At 41.8% G+C, this 25165-nt stretch overlaps 1 protein-coding gene across 1 annotated transcript in view; it reads left to right on the top strand.

The window, feature by feature from the left end:
* The first annotated feature begins 739 nt into the window (after nucleotides 1-739).
* The window catches only part of cdh2 (cadherin 2, type 1, N-cadherin (neuronal)), an 83227-nt gene continuing 58801 nt past the window's right edge, over nucleotides 740-25165 (top strand). Inside the window, exons 1-2 of the mRNA XM_084731708.1 lie at nucleotides 740-1155; nucleotides 2888-2996. Of these exons, the coding sequence (XP_084587834.1) occupies nucleotides 1096-1155; nucleotides 2888-2996 (169 nt within the window). The 5' untranslated portion in view covers nucleotides 740-1095. The remainder of the gene's footprint in view (nucleotides 1156-2887; nucleotides 2997-25165) is intronic.

Here is a 25165-nt window from a genome sequence, read left to right as displayed (position 1 = left end):
TAGTTACTTTGCAGATTTAGATAATACAAAACATAATCAACTAATAAATTGTGATGCATTATTAAAGAATACAGTAACAGCAATATATAAAGTAGCTGAAATCTGCCCAATCTTTGTCAGCTGCCACATTAAAGTGATGTTTACACATATCCAAATCACAGAAGCTGCAAATTTTTTATAAAGGAAAAATTGTGACAAAACGGCATTATGATTAAGTGCTGTGGTGCTACCCTACAAATCCTGTTCTCCGGATAAGGAAATACATTTGTTTGGTACTGACCAGCAACAAAGATCACATCGTAATTTAATAGTTTTTTTTTTTTGTTACAATTATCCCAGCCCGTTGTCTTGCATTAAATGTATTAGTGTAAATATATGAACTGTATTATTAATTAGCGTGTATATGTAGGTTTCTTTTTATCAGAAAATTAGTTGTGTATTTAAAATAATATGAGTTGTAAATGAAAAGGTAAAAACGGTTACCATTGCCCCAGTCTCCCCTACTTGTACTGAAAATAAAAATTTCCACCACTGCTGAAAGGCTAACATAAAAATATAAACACAAAAAATACCGACAATAATGTGAGATAAGACCACCATAAAGAGGACTCTGACTACCTCACACTGTGAAAGAACATAACTATTATGTGCGAACAGTGTAATCGTCTTGTCATTTGGGATGATGGTTAACATAGGGGACCCCGCTTCCGTCCCAGCAGTGAAATTGGCTGTGTGACCAGTAGGGAGAGACAGTGAGATGGGCGGTTTATAGACTAGTGGCTGGGGCTCTTTTTGTTTTTGTGTCGGACTGGATGGGAGGGAGCAGCAGCCTCAGTACCAGGCACTGCTCTCCCTCAGTACTGACTGGATAGAGAGAAGAGGAGGAGGCTGCTGCTGCTACATGCTGCTGCCGCCGCCACCACCACCACCGCTCCTGCTGCTGCTCCTGCCTTTGTCGTAGAGGGAACCTTTTTTTTTTTCCACCGCGGCCACACTTGAGCCAGACGGATATTCATTTTTTTTTTATTTTTTAATTTCTTTTTTCTTTTACACCGGATTCCGACGGGAGGAATTAAAGCAGATACGGGCGTACCAATGTACTCACTACACGAGGGCAGCGGTCTGTTCCTGCTGGCGGTCTTGGCAGGACTGCAGGTAAATGTAATTTCAGACCCGTTTCCAGCGGAGTTACGCCGGACAGTTTGGGGTGCTTGTTGGTGCTGTGGCGATGCTGTTTGCTGAGTTACGAGCTAGCCTTTAAACAGGCACTTTACATGGCGTGTAGTTCGGAAACAGTACCGTAAATGTACCTAAAATTCACCATAAACTAGGCTGTAATTAGAGTAGTTACGCCACTTACGTGACGAGCTAACGGTTCTTTTTAAATGTACGCTCACGAGATGCGAGCTGCCCTGTTTAAGAGCCAGGCACGTGCGAATTAACGGTTAATTTTTTTTTTGAGCTGAAAGAATTCAAATTGGCAATGACGTAGCCGGATTCGAGAGTTCCGACGGCTTAATTTTTATATTGTGTGGAAGTTGAACGGTTCGGGCCCACATTAACCCAGTTCTCACTTGGTTATATTTAGTTTATGTTCAATATTTATGTAGATTACTGCAGCGTGTCCCCGTCCCCCCCGGCGAGTTAATTGCCTCTCTGGTTAAAAGCCGTTGTGAGCAACAATGAAAAGTAGCGTACTGTAAATAAAATACCGTGGCAGCACAGGTTATGTATATCCTAAGTACATGTAACGGTGATGGAATAGTGACTGTTGTCCAGCCACAAGGATGGAAACAGTCTGTGTTTTTGTGGAAATTTATTTTCTTGTGGGCACTTTGTTAAACTGTGTCATCAGAGCTACAGAGAATAGCAGCCGCACAGTTTAATAAAACATTCTTGACAGCTGAAAATAATTGTAAAGGACTGGCATCTGTGTTAACACTTATTTCTAGAAATGTACATCCTGGTGCCATTGCTGTAACGTGCTAGAATTCCCGGCTCTGCTCCTCCCCCCAGTCTGCAAGCATTTTCCATTTAAATTCCTCTGATTAAGAATGGCAAGTGGCACGGATACCCACAATGCTCTTTTTCAGCAGGACTCCTCTCGTTTTACATTCTTCAGAGAGAGAGTGCATGCAAAGAAATAAGGCCAGGCCTCTTGTTCAAGGAGCAGAATCAATGCTGGGGTTGTGTGATGGGGTATATTTTGGACACCAGAGCGTTTTCTTCAGTTTAATGCTCTCTTTTAGTGATTTCTCACTGTTCTTTCTCGAGAAATTCATGCGTTGCGGAAACAACCGGCAGCCCCAGTGCTTCACAGTTTTTCTTTTCTTTGCAACATCCCCCTATTATTCCCTAAATCTTTTGTGTTGACACCCTAAGCACAGAGTTTTCCTTTTCAAAACGAGGCAAAGAAGCACTATATTGATTACAGTCAAAGCCTTGCAGTTTCTTTAGACAGCAGCAGTTGTTATTCCTTTTTTTCTTTCCAGACATTTACACAGAAATGTTTATTCCCACAACAGTGGATCGTTAGCATTTACTTTTTATGCCCTTGTTCCTGTACTTCAAAGTGGAGTGTTTGTCCAGAGTAATGTGTTGATGATCAGAGGGGCCGACTGAGAGAGTTGGTCATAACCCTTCCCTGTGCCTGGGCCCCTCCAGGGGGACAAATGGAGCTTGTTCTTGCCTAGCCATGCTTTTTGGCTAATGCTTAACCCTTTTGGCCTCATTATCCTAATTGCGGTCCCTGCTATAAAAACAACAGATGCTTTTGTACAACTGTGGGGACTTCAGAACGTGACCAAGAGGTTTTTTGGAGGCAACAGAGTGCATTTTTGAAGGTTGATTTATGACTCATTGTCCCCCCCCCCTCCTACCATTACAGATTGCAGCAGAGGGCAGGGGCACCCCACCATGCAAGCCAGGCTTCTCTGAAGATGTATACAAGGTTGTGGTGCCAGATATCACAGAGCAAGGACAGCCCCTTTTTAACGGTGAGTAGCGTGAAATATTTCTAGTTCTGTGCCGTGCCGACTGCTTGTTATGTCTACGTCTGAGTGTGTGTGTGTTTGCATGCATGGATATCAGTTGTGCGTTCTTGCCTCCATGTGTTACATTTCAGGGAGGATCAGAACAAGCCTGACATATTTAAACAATTAGCTTCAGTGTAGCTGTGTGGTGCTGCAAGTTGTGTAGTTTGCCTTGTAAACCAGCTCACATGTGGTTCAACTTTTTTATAGCTCCTACACATTTTGCTTACATGCTGTCTTCTCCCTTCAAAGCAGACACAGACATAAGCGGATTGTTCTTTAAATGCTAGGTCCTAGCCTATATTGTGACTAAACAGTTTGTGTTTTTGTAATTTGCATATTGTTGAGAAGAATATTAACTGGCTGGCTTTGTCATTAAAAGTAGGAAAACTTTGTTGATTGCACTGGGGGCACTTCTTGTTGCAATGAATAAAAATCAATTACACACAGATTTGAATACTTATGCAACTTTAATCAAGCAAATAGCCGAGCTATTAAACATCGAATGCCTTGTGCGGGTGCATTGAATTATTTCCACTATGTCATTATTTGGCATTTGTCTTGTCCTAATTTAACATCACTTTAGTGAAGATTTAAACCATATGCAGCAATGATTTCTGTCTGTTACTTTAAACACTTTTTTGTCTAAAGATTCTTGCTAGAGTAATATGGTAATGTGTCCAATTGCTGTGTCACACTGCTAACACACTCAATGGCTGTAATAACAGCTATTTAAGTATCTCTCAAAATGTTTTTTTAACAGCAATTGTCCTTCTGTGGCAAACCTAGCTGTATTACATATAACCTGGTGCAAACAAGAAAGTGAAAAATAATGCTTTTTGCAGTAGTCCATTACATTGCAGCAGGCATGACCAATACGGCCTCTTTGGAGTTTAATATAGGCAAAATGAGGATGCAGCTACTGTGAAACGGTACACAGGAATACAGACGGTAATAAAAACTGGAATATATCACCAGTGTGCCATTAGAGAGGTTAGAGCCTTGAGGTCATTTGGACCAGAAAACATTCTCACTTGTGTTGGATTTCACAGTGTGTGCCTAAAACTTGCACGCCGCTGTTGGTGTGAGTCAGAGAAGTGGAGGGGGGGGGGGGGGGTGGTGGTGGTAGCAATGACGAGAGAAGAAAGGGGAGAGGGAAGAGAGTGCTTAGACGGGTGGGTACAGCTTTCACTGGGCTTTACCTTGTGCACAAGTTTCCGTTTGATCCTGCAGGTGATGGATTTCCCTCTGTTGGCTTGTGGATGAGCCGTGACCGGGGGTAATCAGGTTCCCTTTTGTTTGCCCCCCCTTCTCCTCTCCTGCACCACCCCCTCTCCTCTTTTCTCTGCCCTCCCCTCCCCCAGCGAGCTGTTGCTCTGTGGAGATTTCCTTGACAGAGAGGGGCACTCCTGTGTCATTGTAATGCAGCAGGGCTCAGCAGCGTGGGATGATGTTAATGAAACTGCATTCTCTAATGAAAAGCTCCTGTGGCATGTTTTGAAAGACAAAGCCCCCACAGTGTGCTGAGTATGCCCCAAGTTTTTCAACTTTGCTTTCCCCATGCTGTTTTGGGATATTGTTTTTGACCAGGAGCTTAGTTTTTTTGTGTCAAATTGATGCTTCTATAGCAGCATGTAGCGGGGCTAATGCTTTAAGTTTCCATGCATTTCATTAACTTTGTCATTTGTGCCCTGAAAGACCTCAGATAATGAAGAGAAAGGCATTGGCTGAGTCATTTTATTAACCATACCTTAAGAGTCTGAACATGCTGCAACAGACAACACAGGCTTTGTCATGCTATAAATAACCCAGTCAGCTAATTCCAGTAACTTTGCCTTAAGTTATTAGTTTCTAGTTAGCTTATTTGAAATAGGATCTGCTTGAAAGTCTGTGTAATACTATCAGTACATTGTGTAAGGTGTCAGTAATATGAGTCCTTTGCTCATATTGTATTGCTTTTGACCCCAGCATATGCAAGACACACAGCGGGGGTGAGCTGTTACATATCTCTGTCCCATCTAATTGGAGCCTCTTCTTTTGTTATTGATTAAGAGAATACACATCCTGAGGTCTGTAAAACCTGGAAATGGTGGCAGTTTACATGTAAACAGATAACATTGTATGCAGCAAATTAAAGACATCCTGTGGATTTGATGGCAGCAATTGTGGGCGACCAGTTAACATAGCTGTTTGATGCTAGATTTAATCACATTCTGGTGGGCGTAAACTAGACTTTAACTGTTAGCTGACCAAGTGATGCCCCATTGATTTTCAATAGTTTTGTTAAAATGCATTGCTTCAAAGTTGCTTGGCTGAGCAACACAGACAAACGCCAGGAAGGACGATTATTCTTCTATGAGAGCTCCTCTCCAATGATCCATTAAAGGGAGGTTGCGCTCATTGTTTGCAGATGCAAAACCACATCAGGCTTAGGAGGTTACCCACTGCCTACCCTCTGGGGCTGGTTTGACCTTGCTTTTAACGTTGGAATATTTGCTTTGGCCTGATACTGAGCGGAGGGAAATGACCAAACATGGTTATTTATTATCAGACCATCATGCAGATGAAAGCAGCTAAAGTCTTTAAACATTTGTGCAGCGTTTCCTCTTATCTTGTTTAGTCGCTTGATAAAGTGACTTGTTTTACTAAATTGCATTTAATTTCAGGTAGGCTGCGGCTGCGGGTGGTTTGCCCCTGGGTGTCTAATGGAATTCTGGTGGCTTTGGAGAGCTGACACACATTGTGCATTTTTTTTTTTTAACCAGATGAGGCCTTTAAAGCAGGGTTGCAAAGTGAGTCAGTCACAGCATTATTCAGCAGAGGTTTCCCTCCCTAAAAACTGGGTTAATGAAAAGCCCAAAAGCCTAATTGAGCTTAATACACTCTCTTATGCTGCTGTTCTGCCATCCCTACCCCCAACCATCTATTCTGCTTTCATTTTTCTTGCCTCCACCCCGCAGCCCTGTGTTTTACTTCTTTTTCTTAACAATTATGTGAGCTCTGGTGATGAAAGAGAAGTATGTCTATAGTCTGCTTTAGCCTCGGTTCAAGTGCTTTAATGTGAGCATGTCAAGAGGGTCCAGTGAGCCGGTTCCAGAGATGAGTTGGGGGGAGGGATTTACAGTTGACCAGTTTAATAATGTGGTTGAAGCAATTAATGTCAACGTCAGCAATGAGAACATGAACTGGAAAGCTATCTTGGGCTATATATATCTCTCAGAATTTTCACTTAATCTATGATCAAGTTTAATTACCCCTCTTTGCTGTGTTTGTTTAAAGCGAACCTTTTAAACAAACCAAATTTCACCCCCTTGACAAGACAAACATTGCACTCGTGAAAACCTGAATTTTGCACTGGCTGAACTCATTTTTTATGTTGTTCTGGTTCTCTGCGCTCTGTTAAGATTCTGATGGCCCTGGGTACAGCTGGGGCCACTCAGTTATGTTTAAGGGGCCCCAGTGTTTGGTGAGACGTGACCCTGCTCAACCCTCTCCTGTAAACTGGGCCAAGTGCTCAGCAACATACTTTTTACCCCTGCCCGCAGATTTGTGATGAGGCGGGTAGTGGGGGTTTCCTGGTGAGGTGTAGATGAATGAAAGACCAGCCAAAGAGGTCTTGACCCCCTCACCAGGGAGGCCACAAATGCACGGCACTCTTTCCTCATGTTGTTGTAACCTACAAAGTCTATCGTTCATCACTTGAGAGACTGATTGTAGGTTTTTTTTAAATGGGGTAAACCTGATAAAAGTGGGTGATTGAACCTTTTCCTATCGCAAGTAGACAAGCAGACAGCTTTTAGACAAGCAGCTTTTTTTTCTGAAAAGCCAAGACTTAACTCATGTCTGTGCAGGAGAGCAGAGAGAACGGGTTTCTGTGTGTTCAGCTCTCAGTACTTTTGTAGCTTCTAAGCGAATCTCTGTGGTTTGAGGTTTAGTTTTTCACCCGCATTGCTGTACGCCTATTTATCTGCTTTATTTTGATGAGTTGGATAGAAATCGTGTTAATTTACCCAACATTTCCAGACATTTATTGTAAAGAAATTATAGGAAATATACCTGGGTGTCATGTTTACATCACTGTTGATTGTAGCTGGAACCAATAAACATGCCTGCTGCAGGGTCATTTTATTTGAGAGTGAATGCTGATTGTGCCCTTTCCCATTGAGGACTAAAGCCAGATGTTAGTGGGGGTCGGTGTGTTTTTTGTTCAGTGTAAAATAGTCTAGAGGCAGCTTTCAAAAATCCAGGTTTTCAGGCAGGATTTTTTCTTTCAGCAACATGATGGACAGTAAATAACGATTATGGCCCTTGTGATATGGGCCAAGAACGGTAAGGCACTGTCTCTGCAACATGGCAGAATTTCAATTTTTATGTCAGCTGTGTTGTTTATTGAAATATTCAGCGTAGGTTTATAACTTTGAGGAATAATGTAGAACAGAATATCTGCTAAAGGCCCACAGTGTCAGAGAAGGAGTGTCTGCTGTTCAGATCTTTATGTTTTAGGTGTATGAGGGTCTGCACTGATGTCTGGGCCAATGCTGAATAATTCAATAGCCAAACATGACTCTCTTAATATTCAAATGCCTGTTCAAGATGAGATCCATGAGCACAGAGGGGCCATCATGCAGCAGATGAGAAAAATGAAGAGCAACATGAGACCCTGTGAAGCTCTTCCTCTTTAATTGTATAGCTGCCGTTTTCACATATTCTCTTTATCATTGTGGGACATCAAGAGGAGCCCCATGACCATCTTTTCTCTTTTTCGTGGGGGGTTCAAACTTGCTCTCCTTTGTTTTTATAAGGCAGCAGTATCACTGTAATTTTGTTCATAAGAGCAGTTCATTGCCCCCACCCCCCCTGTCTTTTTTTTCTGGAAGTGGATCAATGAATCCAGGGTCTTTGTTTGCAGTGATCAATATGTTGTAATGAAGGCTGTGCTCCAATTCCCATCTAAAGCATCACTGGCGGGTTGGGGTTGAATTTGTTTTATTCTTTATTGTTATCAGCCTGCATAAATTTATTTTCATCTCCCTGTCACAGTATCTTTTTTTTTTCCTGGGAGCGCCATGGCCTAGATAACCACCACATATTGTGACGGCAGATTGAATCTTGGCAGTATATGGTTTTGGGAAGCAACCTTTGATGCAGTTTGCCTACAGTATAACAAGGAAGCAGTGTTGGTTGAGCAGTCGTGGTGGAAGCCACCACAGCCATTTGTCACAAGATCACAGCTCCGTTGCAGTCCTAAGGCTATATCGTAAAACTGAAATAATAATGTTAGCATATTAAAGCAAGTGCACCCATCTGTGGCTAATTTGTGGGTGTGCTTTCCGAGCCTGCTGGGTGGCACGACAGGAGAGGACGTATTTTATTTATGTGTGACCCTTTTTAGGCTGTAAGCTCTTAAGTAAACTAAAGGGTCGTCTGAAAATAACCCCTACATATTTTGAGGCAGACAGGTACTTGAACTAAATGTAGATAAAGTATTTTGCAGAGGACTGACACTATCCTGATGGCTTCTCATCACCTCTGCTCATATCGCTCTTATCAGCTACAGGCCCTGCCCTCTGCTATTGGCACCTAACAGTGTGTGGCTCTGACATTGGGCAGGAGTTGAGGTGTCCCTCTCTCATGCCTGTGTGATTGTGTGTGTGTGTGTGTGTGTGCGTGTGGGGGGGGTTTGTCCTTGGCTTATAATTAGCCTGTTCAACGCAGACAGCTCTTAGACGTGTGCGGGGGCTGCTTGTAACAGACTAGAGGTGCACAGAGACATCATCTGCATATGTTTAACCAACATCAAATATCTGTCTTCTGCATTCGGATGTCTCCGTCTCTGTTTTTATTTTTAGCTATATTAGGTTTTATGAACGGTCTGAAGCCTTCCCCCCACCTCCCCTTTAACTGGGGGATATTGAAAAATCTGAAACTGAAAAACAGGTGAGGTAGAGACCTCATTTACAATGTAGCCGAGTAAATAGACACAGAAAAAGCCAAAGAGAAAATTACATAAAAGTGGCAACAAGAAGTAAAGACAATAAAACCCGCAATTAAAAATTGACTGATTAAGGTAGATGCAACCCTTTGTAACTATGCTGAGGTTAAGAAAAAGAAGAAGAAGGTCAAAGAAGTTGAATTTTTCCAAATAATAATGAGCAACTTCGGATATAAGTAATACCATTGCTTTATTTGTTCTTTCCTGAATAATGTATTTGGATTCAGGTGCATCCCTAACCGAGACTTCTATAACTAGCTGTTGGTAAAGGTATCTGCACCGGTACTGGTATCTAAAATTTTTGATTGATATCCCAGCCTTAGCAGCATAATGGAGATGACTTTTTCCAAGTAGTAATGAGGAACTTTGGATAGAAGTAATATCTTTTTCCACTGCTTTATTTGTGCTTTCCACATATTTGGGTGCATCTCTAACAGAGACTTCTGTTACTAGCTGTTGTTAAACGTTAATTGACCTCAGCGGCCTCTATCAACACAAGATTTGTCTGGAAATCAGCAGTCAGACCAGGCTTTATTATCTGACTGTATTAAATGTACATTGTCATTTGTTTTTCACAAGGTTGTGCGTAACTAGATTTGCCAAATCAAAATTTCATTGTCTAATCATGATGTACCAGGACTGAATACAGATCTGAAAAGCGGCCCTGCTCCCTCACACAGTCATGTGAAGGTTAGAGAGGGTTTATGGGTTATTTGGCTCTAGATCACACCTGGGCCCCTCCATCCGTGATGCCGTATTACTAAGGTTCTAAAATTGATGTGTGTGCTGCCATCTAAAAGGCTGTCAAAAGAGAAAAGATTTATTTATCCTTCTAAAACAATCCTTTTTCTGTTTGTCCTGACATGAGAGGGAGCTGGAATCATTCCCAGTGACTGTGGTGTGCTGTTTCTGATGTGTTTTATTTAATGTGAAGAACACCCAGGAAGTGCATAAGATGACCCCGCTATTTAATGAGGCCGTATATAAATAGCTGTATTGACCTGACTTTCTGCATATATGCCTTCTTATAACTAGGCTAGTGTTATTTTTCACGAGTGAAATGCTAGAACCAGTGTGGCGAAGGAAAATGCCAGCTTGCACCTAGAAGACAATACATCAGCACTATGGAGTGGACTGTTTACTTTTCTAGGGACTGATTTGTGGATTTCAGTGCCATTTTTCTTCCACAGGACAGCCTTTTTTGGCTGGTAGAGCAAACAACTCCATATCTCTCTCACAGATCCTGTGTCTACAAAGAAAGCTCTGCATGCAGTGTTGCCCCAGCTGTTTATTGTGCAATAGTCCAAGTTCGTTTGTGCCGTCAGTTTTTTCTCTCCGTCGTGTCTGTTTTTTCTCATTACGTTAAGGTAGATGAGACTTCATGAAGGGAAGCCACTCCCAGTCTCCACCACTGTCTCTCTCGTGTTAGATCTTTTGTTCGTAAGGCAATACATTTAGCTTCATTTAGCCTCAGCTTTGTTGCTTTTAGACAAGCGAGCATTCACTGGCTGTCCGGATGTACTGTAGATACAGACAGCAGGCAGACACAGCGTCTTTGTGCGCAGGGTCAAACTGGGAAGCTAATACTCAAATGAATATATTAATGAGGTAGTTTGAGCAAATGTAGAAAATAGACACAGACCTAGCCTCATGTTTTAGCCTTTTCCTGTGTATGTGAGTGACACACACAGCTCAAACTTTCAAACCTCATGCTGTGTTCAAGAGGCTACATGAATTGGCATGCTATTATTCCTCTAGACTACAAAAGAGAAATTTGAAGCAGGGACACATTAATTGACCCAGATACTGTAGCCATGTTCACAAAGGCCAATATCCTGCCTGGGAAGAGATGTCTACCTCCTGCGGGCTAACGCCACAACTATTGTGTTCCGGCGGAGGCTTCAATTTCAACGCACCAGCGCCTCTCTGGGCACTAGCCTCTGATGAGTCGCTATCCCGTGACATTCTCCTTTTATCCAAGCCTCTATCACCGCCACCACTCCCTTCCTTTCCCTTCCATCCCTCCCCCCTCTGCCGCACGTGAGCCTTAAGATGGAGGATGGAGGAGCTCCCTTGGCTCTATACAATGATTGATGTGACTTAATTGAGTAAAGCAAGGACAGTACTGTAGCATTTAGTGCTTTATTCTGCAGCTGCGTTTGTTTCTTGGATTGACCTTGGTTGCTTCATGAGTGTGATGTGCAGTTTTAATGCTGTTGGTAATATTTTTGATAGATGGCTGTCTGAGGCTTTGTGGAGTTTCTGTGTGTGTGTGTTTTTTTTTTTCCAAACAATATTTTTTAAAGATTTACTTGTGCTCAGTGTGTCCGTGCTTGTCAGGAGACAGGATATGAATAAAGTCCTATTCACTATTGATAGATCATATCATTCCAGGGACCTGCAGGGTGAGAGGTATCTCTGTTTTTGTTTGTCTTACAAAATTAAGAACATCATTGCTTTAATTTATAGAAAATAAATCTGTTAGTTTAATCTTGATTGGACTGGCGAATGGGAAGTGTTAGCTCATCAGATAAGCATATGTAGCCCACCATATTACTTGTCTCAAGTGATCTACTGTCACCCGGCCTTGCTGACACCAGTGTCTGCCATCACCACACGGATATTATGATTGACCTGCAGCAATTTCTTGCCTCCATTTGAGCGCAAGCTATGGCAGTGAGCAACATATCGCTCTGCAGCCCGCGTTGTCTGAGTTTATATTATCTCTGCCTCTGTCGATATTTACTGAGGCATTAAAGACCGTGCAGCATGTCGCCACTTTATTTCCTGTAGCACTGCCTCCTCAGCAGGACGGGACCTGGAGGGGGGTAGAATCTTACTGAAGGGTGTAACTGCTGCTACAAGATGAAGGTCTGCTAATTTCTCCCAACATGTTGAGTCTGGCTTGCATAAAATAACCTTGTGCGTGAGGCAAATCGGCATCAATGGGGTGGTTCAAAAATGCATATGGCATAACAGTGTGAATGTGTTTTTGATTTGAATTTCTCCTTTGGTAAATTGCTTTTTGCCTGAAGTTCTAAGCACAATGAAATGAAAATGAGTTGGTAGAAGTGGCTGTGTTCATTAATCAGGTTGTTCTAAATCAAGACATTTCTAAACAATGTGTGAGCAAGACTCCATCACAAGCTACATAACAACTTTTATACTTTTTAGCTCTCAGCAAGCATTTCCCTTTTCATAAATCTATCAAAAGCTAGAGCAGTATAGGCACCCCGAGTTCTCCTTCTTACCTCCTGACAAGTCAAATATTCACAGTTTTTTAAATCTATAGTTTGTTCCAAATCTTGAATAAAATATCTGGGTCTTTTAACCTTCTTAATGTTTTAAATTTCTCCACTTGTTTCTCCCTTTCATTGGCTCTCAGCCATTATGTTCAGGTAGGATGTGTTTGTGTGAGGTTGTGAGCTGCTGTCCATTACAGCGGGATGATTAATTGTATTAAAGTCAATATTTACATTCATAACCGAATTCGCTTTTGCACATGACAATGATTTTGCTGTGTTTGGATTAGCAGGAGATCAGTTGCATTAAGCCAAACACTCATAATTTCTCCCTAAATTGCAAATTGAGATCAAAATGAGTTAGAAAAAAGAAAATCCCACCATTGATGGTGAGGAAGAGGCGATATATTTATTCAATAGAGTCCAGTTCAGGCAAGAACATGCTTAAAATAAGATAAAGGTCACATTCTTTTAAAAATGTACAATTATAAGATGAAGATGACCGTCAAAAGCACATTGCAACCAAATCCTGGTTGCTACACTACAGATTTGTTCAGTATGATGAAGTGATCAAGGCCACAAAAACTAGCAGAAAATCCCTGCTGCCTGGTGTTTTGGAGGAGAAAAAGTAGCTAGTCTCAACAAAAAATTCAATGTAGTACTTTTTGCAGGGCTGTTTCATTACATTGCATTGTACAAGTGTTTTTTTTTTAAATCATAACAAATAAAGCAAATTAAGTATACCCTTTCCTTGTTACAAGATGTTTGATTCAAAGTCAACATCAAAAATAGTGCTTAATAAAGCCATAACATTTTCCAGTAAACTGACAGGAATGTCAAAGCCCCATCTGATGATTTCTCTGCTCTGTGTCATAACACTAAGCACACCCTGTGGCTGCATCCACATGACTACAGTTTTGTTTTAAGACAGTGTTTTAGAACAAAAACGATCTCTGTAGAGATGACTGTTTTGGCACCATTTCAGTGATAACCTCCATCCATAAGAACATGCATGCTGTCGGATAAAAGAACAAGAATTATGAGGCACGGAAACGTGACTGCTCTCCACAGACACCTTGATAATGCTATTCTTATTAAAACGTTGTCAGTAGCATGGTGCGTTTGTCTTTTTTTCTGTCATTGTACTTTTGTGTCTAAAGACGATAGCTCAGTACAGTAACAGCAGGCTAACCAAAGCTAACATATACTAGCAAACAATTGATGCATCAAAACAATCCATTATTTCCATTATTTATTTGTAGTTGCTGTTAGCTCTGTTAACTGTGTTCTGGCGACCACAGGGCAGATGGCAGCAGCTCAAAACTGCCGGAATCAGGCCCAACAAGTCCAAGAGTGCAGCTGAACTGTAGACTGACTGTGCTCGTACATTCACCTTTACCACAGGATGAATGTCTCATTTCTTAGTAAAACACGAGTAGGGTTGATAAAATGTTCGCTGGCTGTCGTGATTGTTGACTCAGCTAACAACAAAGTTCAGTATGGGGTAATGATTAAAAGGCAACAGACTATCAGTTACAAACCAGACATCCAAAGACAAACTTTTAACAGAACATTAAAACAAATGCAATTAAATAGGTCATTAAAACTGAAGCAATCAAGCAACAACCAGTCTGAAAGTGTTGTAGGACAGGGACACACAAATCAGGGAATGGCAGGTTGCGAATGATAAGACAGGATAATCAGGGAATGAACGTTGGTGTTTGTGGCATCATTTTTCAAAAGTCTCCCTTTCTGCAAGTTCAAACTAAAACACAATCCTGCGGTTTGAAACCTGAAATGTGGGCAGCAGCGTGTCCAGACATCTCGGTTTTAGGGGCTCGAAAATGTTGTAGTAGCGTGGCGTAAACGTAGCAAAGTGTATGCATTTTAAGACGAAAACATAATATTGTGGCTGTACCATCTCACCTGCCTTTCTTCAGATTCTACCAGAGAGCAATACACTCAATCTTATATGGGTCCTGTGTCAGCCCTTCACTCTCACACTAAGTGTTCTAAGCACTGTGACCTTTGTAGAAGATAAGCTTCCTTCGGCTGACTTGAAGAGTTTGGAATAACGGCCTCAACCATTAATTTATGGCATTGCTAACCATATGAGGGCTATGAGCCAAGGTTATTGACCTTTCACGCCTGTCACTAGTGATAGAGGGAGCCAGACCCAGGAGGAAAACGAATTGGGCTTATTAAAAGAGCTGGGCTTTGAATCAAACCTACGGGGCAACTTTATCCTCCGGTTTTCTCTTTCATTTAAATCATTACTTTTTTACACTGTTTGACCAATTGTCTCCTGCCAAAAGTAGAAATTGAGAGCACATACATCAGGACTTAGACTGAATCATAATGCTCCCCTGGATGTGTCTGGGAGAGATCAGGGTGCAATGCGTGAAATGCCTGAAGGATTAACACTTGGAGCACAAAACACATTACAGCAGCACATCTTGAACTGAGGTCATTATTATCAGATGAAGGATTTTGTGGACTCGGAATCCCTAATCAAAGTTTTTTTTTTGTTTTTTTTTTGGCAAAGAATTTTAACAGCTAGACAAGACTTTTTGCAGTTTTATTTCACTCACAAATCTTTCTGTCTTTGTGGGCCTTTGCTTGTGATTTACTTGTTCATTTGTGGCTGTAAGACAAAGGAGGAAAGCCGCACAAGCAGAAAAGCATTTGAATAAAATGAAGCATGCAAAGAATGTTTTGTGGACTGCAGAGAAACAGAGCCGTGGACAGCAAAGATTGAGCACATGTTATTTCGGCCCATTCCTCCCTCAGAGCTCCCAGTCTGTAAAACCTGGTGGGAGGCGAGGGAGGCATGCATTTATATTGGATCAACATGCTATGATGTTATTTTTCCAGCTCCACTACTTGTGTTTATAATCATACCCGGTCCCTTATGGGGGTTCAACTAAAACCATTTTTATTGACTCTGGAGAAGCTTATCTCCGCCTGATGCATTGTTTGTACATAGGACCACAATCACATCCCAGTGGAAATAAGCAATAGATGAAAACAGAGAACTTGTACCATTAATGTGTTTTTGTTATTAGTGGACGTCTCTGGTGAGGTCCAACTTAAAGGACATTTTTAATATTGTACATTCGTTCCATTCATACATACATATACCTCAGATATTTCAAGTGGGCTTAGCTATAACCTCATTTAGAAAGCAAGAACAGAGACAGAATCACTGATGCTGCTTCAGCCATCCTCTGTAGTATTAATTTAGAGGAGCTTGTTGAATTTTTCAAGTGTTTGTTTATTCGCAGCCAGAGAGGATGAGGTAAAAGGACTAATGCGTGCAGATTTTGCATGCTTGAGAGTGCTGTTTGTGAATGCAATGCACATTTGTGTGTTGGTGGGGACTTATTCGGTTCAGGTGGACTACTTATCAAAATGTACAGTGTGTGCGAAATGGAAAAAAAAACATTATCTTTGCCTGTGGGCAACAGGGGTACGTATGAGTGGGAGGGCTATTTTGGACCTGAAAGCTCCATATCGCAAAAGCTTATACCTCGAGCGGCGACTGCGGACAAGTGGGTGCCAGCTGATGGGGGAAACATGCACTTAGGGTATGATCATCACACTGCAGCCAAATACGGTTGTCACTCTAAAGCTGCAGTTCACACATAGTTCAGTTACAAAAAGGGATGACCAACAAAAATACTGAAAAAGCAGAGTGAATGCTGGAAAAATTCTGTGTGGATATATCTCAGTTCTGCAGCATGTACTGTAATCTCTTTAAAAAACTAGAGGTCGGCATTGGCAACGTAATAGTTATAGGGCTAAGGATTGGGTCAGTGCCATCGTCCATTGCAACGTTTGATAATCATCGACCACCGAGTCCTCTGACATTTTATTATTGTCATTTTAAAGCCTTCTGTATTTTGAGGGAGTGTTCGCCCTCGGAGTTACCATAGACTCGTTGTTGCTTAGAAGAAAAGTAGCTGTTTGGTCCATAAAATGTTAGAAAAAGGTAAAAAATGTCAATCAGTATTTTCAGACTGATTAATCTATTATCAAAATAGTTTGTGATGAATTTAATAATTGATTCAACTCTAAAAAAGTTATAGCTTTTTACACTCTCTCCTCCCTCTTTTCGGCATGTGTTGCCCTTTTCCATGCCAGATGCCATTTACTCAGAGAGACAGAGATGAGATGTAACATCCTCCCTCACATTTTCAATCCACAAACGCTGCCTTTTCACTGGTGTTGCTCCCATTGTGGGCCATTTTGTGGTCTGGGACCAAAAAGCTGCACTTTACACAGCACTTTTCCTTAAAGGTACTAAATTTGTCAGGAGGAAAAGCACATGAAGTCACTGTCGGGTTAGTGCGACCTGATGGATAAAATCACACCTTTGGCTGTTAAAGCAATCAAAGCAAGCTGAAAAAACACTTCATGAAGCTTGTGGTGGTGGCTCCTTCTCTGGTCTGTGCAAGTGTTGCTGTGTTTAAGGGTGCTAGCAATGGATAATGACATAAATTCCTTTTCACCTGTTCATACTCTAATGTAGTGTGTACTTTCAAATCCCTGTCAGTGGTTGATAAACCTGTCAATCACAAACTTTCAGTGTGAACACAGCTGCCACCTGTAGTCCATTAGTCACTGTGGTTTAAGACATTATCGTTTAAGACAGATTCTGTTTGGACTGAGAATGAGCCATTAGCATTATTCATCCCTGGAACACAGGGAAACCTTGTAGGAACAATAGTGTGAGAGAAACATTTTGACAGGTTTTGCAATTAAATCAACTAAAACCCATTTTACACTGGACAGAAAACGCAATAACATCCACTAACATCTGACTTATGTCTTAAATGGGAAAGGGAACAGTCGGCTTACAGGTATTTATTGGTTCCAGCTCCAGTTGGCACTGATGTAAACATCACACCCGGGTGGATGCACTATTTCCACCCTTTTTTGGTGCAGAGTTTGCACCCACTTGAAAATGTGTAGGTGATAAAATGTCTTTAGTTGAACATCTAAACACTGGACAAACATTTTGTTTCCTATATATTCTTCACACTAAAAGTCCCCTGCTGTTTTGGCGTCTAAAAGCTTTTATTATGAAGTAGTCAGGAAATGTTTTCATCGGCAGTAATTTAGCATGTCTCTATATGAGGAGAAAAACTAAACTTCAAACCGAGGAGATTCAGTCTGAAGCTACAAAAGTGCTGAGAACTGAACACACAGACTTCTAAAAACATCTCTCTCTGTCTTTGCTCTTTCTCACAGATTTGAAGCTTTCCGGCGCACATCAGATTAAAAAAACAGAAAGGCAAATGGGTCTACTGGCAATGAAAAAAGGGTCAAACACCTATTTTTAGCAGGTTTATCTGCATTAAAAAAAAACTGCATATATGCGGTAATTTTGGTGTAAAAAGGTATAATAAATAAACTTGAGAAATCCTCTTACTAGTTGACAAAGAAGTTCTCAAGCCAGCCCTAAATAAAGTATGCTGTGGATGCCTTTGCCAAGAACATAAACCATCAGGTTGACATGGCATTATTACTTCAGTATTTAGTGTTTGTTTAAAGCAACTCCCCCACCCCCAGTGCACACAAACTCACATACACAGCTTGTCTTCTAAAGGGGATCTTATTGGATAAATAGCGGAAAAACAACTGTGGTGAACCCGTTTGAATGTTTCCCCTCTGTCCTACCAAGAATGTGTTGTCTAGGAGAGCCGAGGTCAAAAGACACAAACAAGGCTTTGTTCTGCATTTACCAGGCTCAATCTGTGCAGTTACTGTAGTGGGCAACACTAGCACACATTGTTCTTTTACACATCTATTAAAAGATTGGGTAGCTGATTGTAAGATAATATTTATTCATGAGCTATAATGCTGTATATTAGATTTATTTCTTCTTGAATGCCAAGATAGTCACACGTTCTTGTTCCCTGAATTGGAATGAAGTGCAGTTGTGCATTTTGAGGTTTTTCGTAGACATAAAAACAATTGGAAAGATTGAGGAAAGATTCATGACCCCCAGGAGGCTACATGTTGTGTGGAAGAGATCTGCAGCTTTTCAGTGATAGATATTTGATGATACAAGATGAAGTACAATAAAATCCACTTTTGTGTTTGAGATTTTAGACTGTGGATATAGCAAGCATGCAATGCTGCCACAGTTTTATGACTTCAGACTTGAATATTACCAATTATTCACAGCGTTGAGTCCAGTACAAATGAATATCCCGAGTGATGTGTTCGACAAATCATCCCATTATGAAGATGAGATGATTCATCCACATTGTTCGCACCACTTAACAACTATAATCAGAGCGATCTCACCGGAGAACAGTGTGGCTGTTGCTGCTTTTAATGGCAGTCAAACCAACAACCAGAGCACTCTCACGCAGGGCACCTTATGAACAGGGCTGTTGCAGGCATTAAAGGGTATGTGTGAGTGCAGCAGTAGGTGTTGGATCCTGCTGACAGCTGGAACAGCATACTATGAAACAGCCAATGCAGTGTCTAGCCTCTCCTCAACCTATACTCTGATCCCCAGCCTTCATTTATTGGTCCGTCTGCAGTGCGCTTGGAAAATGCAATTGCACTACCATTGATTTGTGCCTGTTTGAAATAAGGCGGTCCAGATACTGGGCACATGCATAAGTGGGATTTTTTTTTTTCCCTCCTTTCGTTCTCATTCTCTGTCCAAAATTTCCATCCTCATCTCTCCCTCTTTCTTCCACTTTCTTGCAAATCCATTCTCAGCGTGCCACACGGGTGAGACGATGGTTCCTTAGCCGCTTATCATGCCTTCCACCAGACCACCGAGGGGTCTAAGCATGTGTACACAGGCAGCTGTGCACCACTGTTAAACTCCATTCTGTGCGGGATAAGTGGGGATTGGCATGTTCTCTGCCCGTCAGAGCGGGTTTCATCTGCTCAAAAATGCGACAGCTGGGCAGAGCTTTTTTTTTTCACTCCTCCCATATGAGAAAGACAGACAGAAATGAGATGTAGAGAGACAGAATGGGAGGAGGGACGCAAAGAGGAGAGGGGTTGCCACAGCTTCCTGACTGTGGCTTGGAGCAAAGCAAATGTTGGCACATGTGTTATGAGTTAGCGCCGACATAACTGTTTTTAAGAGTGGCCTAACACATTAAAGATGTGGCTGGCTCCTCCACTTTCTTTCTTTACTCTTTATGCTGTAAACACTGAGCAGTAATGGGAGGAAGGGCATAAGAAGAGTAATTTATGTGCGGAGGAGAAGCCTGAGATGAGCCCTCCCTCCGGGATTAATGGGAGTCTCTGTCTCTGTTCACAGGAAATATGAAAGGCCCTTTGTTGGTAAAGGGCTTGCTGCTGCCAGCAAATAACTACCCCCTGTCATATCGAAAATCCCCCAACCTCTAAATTCATTGCCTCCTCTGCTGCTCATCCTTCACCCCGTTTTTTTCTATAAGCCTATGTGTTTTCTGTCAAAGTCGCTCATTTATGATTCTATGCCGTGCCTGCTGTACAGAAGCCCAGGAGACACTAGCTCGCGTTGTTAGTATTCACTGTCACTTCTAGAGTTCTGGCCATTCGATGAGCAGAAGGAAGAGTGGGAGAAATAGTGCCGTACAGGTGGCGGTGATTCATACTTTCACCCGTGATGCCATGTTCAGTCTTTTGCCTCTCCTGTTTTCTGTCTGATGTGTTTAATTCCGAGACTCACTATCATATCAGGTAGGGAATAGCTAGTTTACGGTGGTTAATGTGTGACCGGTGGACTGTGCTGGTGGTAATGGTTTATTTTTAGTGTCGGTGCCGGTGTGTGTTGGTCTGCATGGGGGCTAAGCATACCTCCTTAGGCTACGCTAAATAAAGAATGGCCTATCAGTGAGGGGAAATGACTGTTTGGCACCGAACTGGCAGCGTGTCTTTCATCAGGTCACACATTGGTCTCCTCACACCTGCGGCTCAAGACAGGAGGGTGAAAGGCTGTTGGCAGGTGTTAATTGCTAAAAAAGACTGCAGAAAACATGGCACAGTACTGTATTTTTCTAGTACCTCCTCTGATCTGATGTTTCACACACACCTAAGAATAATTTCTGAGTAGTATTTTTATTTTTGCATCCAAGCCCAAATGTGAGGAATGAAAGTGTCTCACAAACGATAATTCTGTTCTGTTCTTTGTCTGCTTCACATTTGAATTTTCTCTTTGCTCAAGCACTTCAATAAAGTACACAGATTAATGTGTTTGTACAAAATCCCCTTTTCAGTAGCTCTGAGCTTACCAACACTCTGAAAAGAGTTTCATTCTTTTCTCTCACATGTCCAGCTTTTCATTTCAGCGCAGGGGCTTTAACTTTTTTTCATTTACTTGTTCACTGTTAGGAAGAAAACCAGTTTACTGGAACATCTCTGTCACACCTGAATAAATCTTGACTGAATGCGTGAAGAAATGGCAGTTGAATTGTTTTTTCCAGCTTTTCCCTAATATATATATATATATATATATATATATATATATATATATATTTTCTTGCCTTTAGATTAAAAGAAATTGTTACAGTTGTTTTGAGCTGTCTGCGATAGTTTCAGCCGTGTTTGCCTTCCCTGCCTCAGGAGTTCCACAGTGAAAGCAGAGAATCTATTGGCTCCATATTGACTTCCCTGGGCTGTCTCCAATGGATTTGACATGGATAACACGGTTGTGTTTGTAACCAAAGGGGGAGGGGACTTAATAAAAGCAGGAGACCCCCTAACTGAAAAAGGAGGGAGGAAGAGTGAAATGAAGAAGATGGGAACTTAAATGAAGAGGGCTCAACTTGGCAAAAGCCATGGGTTGTCAGGGGCAACTAAAACTGGCTCTGTGTAACCTGCCTCCCTCCTCACCCTTTCTTCAAGAAAGCTCAGATGCCGGCATATAGTAGAGCTGAATATGAGCCTGACATTGAAAGGGTGAAACAAAATACACACATTGGATGTCTGCCTTATAAATGATTTATAATTGAGTTTTCCCGGGCTCGGCTCGGAGTGTAGATGGAGTGGAGCTTTAATGAGCTTCATAGTTTCATGTTATTCTACGCTTTAATTGTAATACTGAGGACGCCATTCATTTGTTTAATTTACTAGACTGGGAGCTGATGGCTGGGCTGGCATGGTAGGGGGGAGTTTAATGGCCATCCTCTGGAAAGGATAAGGCTTATTAGGTCTGATGGGCCTCCTGTCTCATATAACCTAATGTGGCCATGATAGACAGAGGATTCTGAGTTTGGATACATTGGAACTATAAATCGAAGCGTATTCCCAGGCCCTGGACTTTGTAATTGCCCATTAAGGGCCATGTTTGTAGATGGCAGGGCCAGATGTCCCTGATGTGGCTGGGGGTCCAACATGGGCTTTGAGGCGGCATGCAGTTAAAGCAAGGAGGAGCATAGGCTGGACAGTGCCACTCATTAAAATGACCTGCTCTCTGCTTGCAGACCTATAAAAGAAACCCTTTAATGTTCTTAGCAGAGAAGCTCCACAATTTGCCCACAATTCCACAGTCGTAAAAAAGGGAATTGAATTCCATATGAATGCTCTGCCGTCATAGCTCACGGCACCAGCTGTCTGTCTGTCCGTGTTAAAATCTTAACCCCTGAGCGCTGCTCCCTCTCAGTTCGGTGTGTTCCATATGTTACATTGATCTTAAAGCCTCGGCTCCCACTGGTCTACTTGAGCAGAAGACCTTAGCAAGATTGAGTGGGACATATGCAAGGACAACATCAAACATTTTAGTATTTGGGGTAAGATCACATGACCCTGGTGATGTTATTCAGATTGATTTATGATGCAAATGGGGCCTCTCATGTTACCACTCGCCTCATTTCTCATCCTTATCCCCTCTTAGTTAAATATTAGAGCAAGACAGACATATCAGTAGGCCTGGTATGTTTTCCGAAATGCACTCATGTTAAAGCATTGTTCAATAAATGACAATTACCACGGATAAATTTTAAGAGTGGAAAAACTGAGCTGAGCTAAGGTGTGCTAGATAACCGTAATCATGACAGTCTCTTTTCCAGTTTGACAATTTTGTGTTTACTTAGACTACCTTAATGTAACAATAGAGAGTATCCTGTCCTGGTCGTGTTTTGTAGCATAGCATTTGCTAAACTGAGGTGATTGTTCACCTGCTAATCAAGCAACTTAGCAATAACTGAAGGGGTTAATTTAGAATAATGCATGGTGGGAATGCGTGCATTCATTCAACTCGCCTATCAGTAGGTGCAGACAGATAGCCTGGTCGATAAATAGCAGGGGTTTGCAGTACACAATATAATGTGAAAGAATTAGGTAAAATTGTGTGGGAATCATCAAGCACAATTGAAATAATTCAAGTTTAATATTATAAATTATAATATCACACGGAAATCAAGTTAACTGTGTGTTCACAGTACAGGGCGAGCTAACCAGGCTAGCAAGTTAGCTTAACACTTTGAAGCAAATCACTGAAACAAGCCTTTACCAACATTACAGTGGATTGAACCATGCACCATAACTGAGAGTGCTACGTGAACCATAATGCCTAGCTGTAATACAGTTTCTAATGGTAGGGGAAACACTGAATTTAATGCTTAGCTTCTTAAATATGAATATGAATACTATGGGTTTCTCTTCTCCTCTATGACAGTAAATTGAATACCTCTGGGTTGTGAACAAAATGATGATGTCACCTTGGGCTTTGAGAAACTCTGGTAGACATTTTTCACCATTTTCTGACATTTTATGGACCAACCAACTAATTGACTAATTGAGAAAATGATGAAAATAATTGTTGGTTACAGCCCTGTGTAAATGTGTACTTGCTTCCAAGGAACCGGCTGTCATGAAATGGTAATTAAATTGACTGCAGGCACACACTGTCAGGGATAGTGTGTCACTGTCATACTGTACATGCATGGCAGCACCCATCCCTCTCTGAACACCCTATCTCTTGTTTGTGTTGGGGCTGTAAACTCCCATGCACAGCTGCCACTGGGTCATGTCTGGGGGTCTCTGTAATGCCAGTGACCTCCTAATGTGGATTCCAGCGAGGCAGAAAGGCAAATGTTTGTGCTTCCAGGTCTTCCTGGTATCCCGGGTCGCTACAGCTGTCACGTTATCCCCGTCTTGCCCGAGCCTTCAAGCTCAGAATGCAATACAATATCTGCTAGCATCCCAGCTGCACACACGCTTTAAGATATCTGCTGTTATTTTGACAGAAGCCTACATACTTAATCATTAGGCTTCCGGCACAATAGCCCTCTTTGAGGCTTAAGTAAGTCCCAACTGCAAAACAACAACTGTAGTTTTAAAGGAAGGAATCTGATTTAATGCCCTTTTAATGCTATGCCCTTCTATTAAAGCTGGATGAACTTAACATGAACTACACATTTTTAGACAATGTACACTCTGGATGTTGCTTAGGGTAAAAGGTAGTAAACTCTTTGCTTAGCTGTGCTTGGTGAGAGTGCAAAAATCCTCCCTCCCACCATGTCTTTAATTTCATTGTTTTCTTCTTGCTGGAATGTTATGGCCCTGTTTGTATGCTGGTCATAATGAGTGCCAATGGAAATCTTATTTACACTAGCTGGGTTTAGGAGGGTTGGCCAGCACAGTGGAAAGTGCCCCCTCTTTGCTAGTCTGCAGGGACTAGCCTACACTGAACTGTTTCTGATGGATGGGTCTTTTAATGTGACAACTGAAAGAAGCCCCGCAGTTTCCGCCCTGAACCAGGATACAATAAAACAGCTACTAGTAGAGCTCTGCTTTTTACCCCCTCCCCTCTCTCTTTGTTAATCTTTTTTTTTTTCCTGACTTATTCTGTTTCTTCTCAGCTCGTCTTACTCTTGGTTGAAAACTGATATGCAAACCGCTTCAGGTTACAGCGCAGGCTGTAAGATTCTTTTTTAAACAGTTAACTTGGTGAATAGCGGGATATAGCAGAGGTGCGGGTACAGGGATGGAGGAACGCAGCACCAAGGGAGGAGCCGGTCTCCCCTTTGCCGCTAGGCTAAAAGCATTCAGCTTCTGCCCATTGTGAGTCCTCACTCAAAGGGATTTGTGATGGGGATGATCTTTGACCCCTCTACGCCCACATTATGTAAATGAGTGTACAAAAGAGAGAGATGATGCAATTATTTGCCTACACACACACACACACACACACACACACACACAGTTTGTTTTGAGGATGTGTGTTTTGATTTTTGTGAGTCTGGACACAATGAAATGATGTGACACTTAAACTGGATATCATGTCTTTGTGAACATACAAGATTTCACCTATACTACCGCTTTAACGCTCCACTCCTCTCTCCTATGTATGTGTTTGTGTTTACTGCTTAATATTCAGTGTCCTGAGGCGTCTGAACAGCGTAGAGAGAAATATAGGAAGATGAACCTGTTGTCATGTAACTGAGCTTCCTCCATATGTTGTTATGGCAGTGGTTGGGAAGGTAACCGGATCCCCCCGTCAACCCTGCAGCCCCCCCTCCCTCTCCGAAACGCTGTTATTGTCCCTGTGCACAAAAGACGGGGGGGATGTGTAACACAAGATGGAGCAACATGCTGAGGTTCATGGACAACGCCCTTTCCCAGACTGTATCTGAGTGTATCAACTAACAATTTCTGGTTGTAGAAGTTTTAGTGTTACAGTGTGAATGGGGTCAGTGTGTGTTTTCTGGCCTTGGTCTATATACTGGGTTCTACCGCTTTGGCGTGACTGGTGAACACTAGTTATCGCATTACTTAAGTGTTATAACAAGCCCCTTGTTATTATAATCTTATTGCAGTATATAATGGTGACTATTTCCCTTCGTGGCTTTTTGCCAGCCACGAAGGGAAATAATCTTATTAATAACAGATTGTCTTCAAAGCTCAATGATGTGAAAATGTATAGCAAACCTGCATAA

This window comes from Lutjanus erythropterus, chromosome 12 (assembly GCF_056507025.1).
Source record: "Lutjanus erythropterus isolate fLutEry1 chromosome 12, fLutEry1.hap2, whole genome shotgun sequence".
In the NCBI taxonomy this organism is placed as follows: Eukaryota; Metazoa; Chordata; class Actinopteri; order Lutjaniformes; family Lutjanidae; genus Lutjanus; species Lutjanus erythropterus.
Note: the sequence above shows the minus strand (reverse complement) of the source record. Positions and strands in the feature narration are given on the sequence as shown.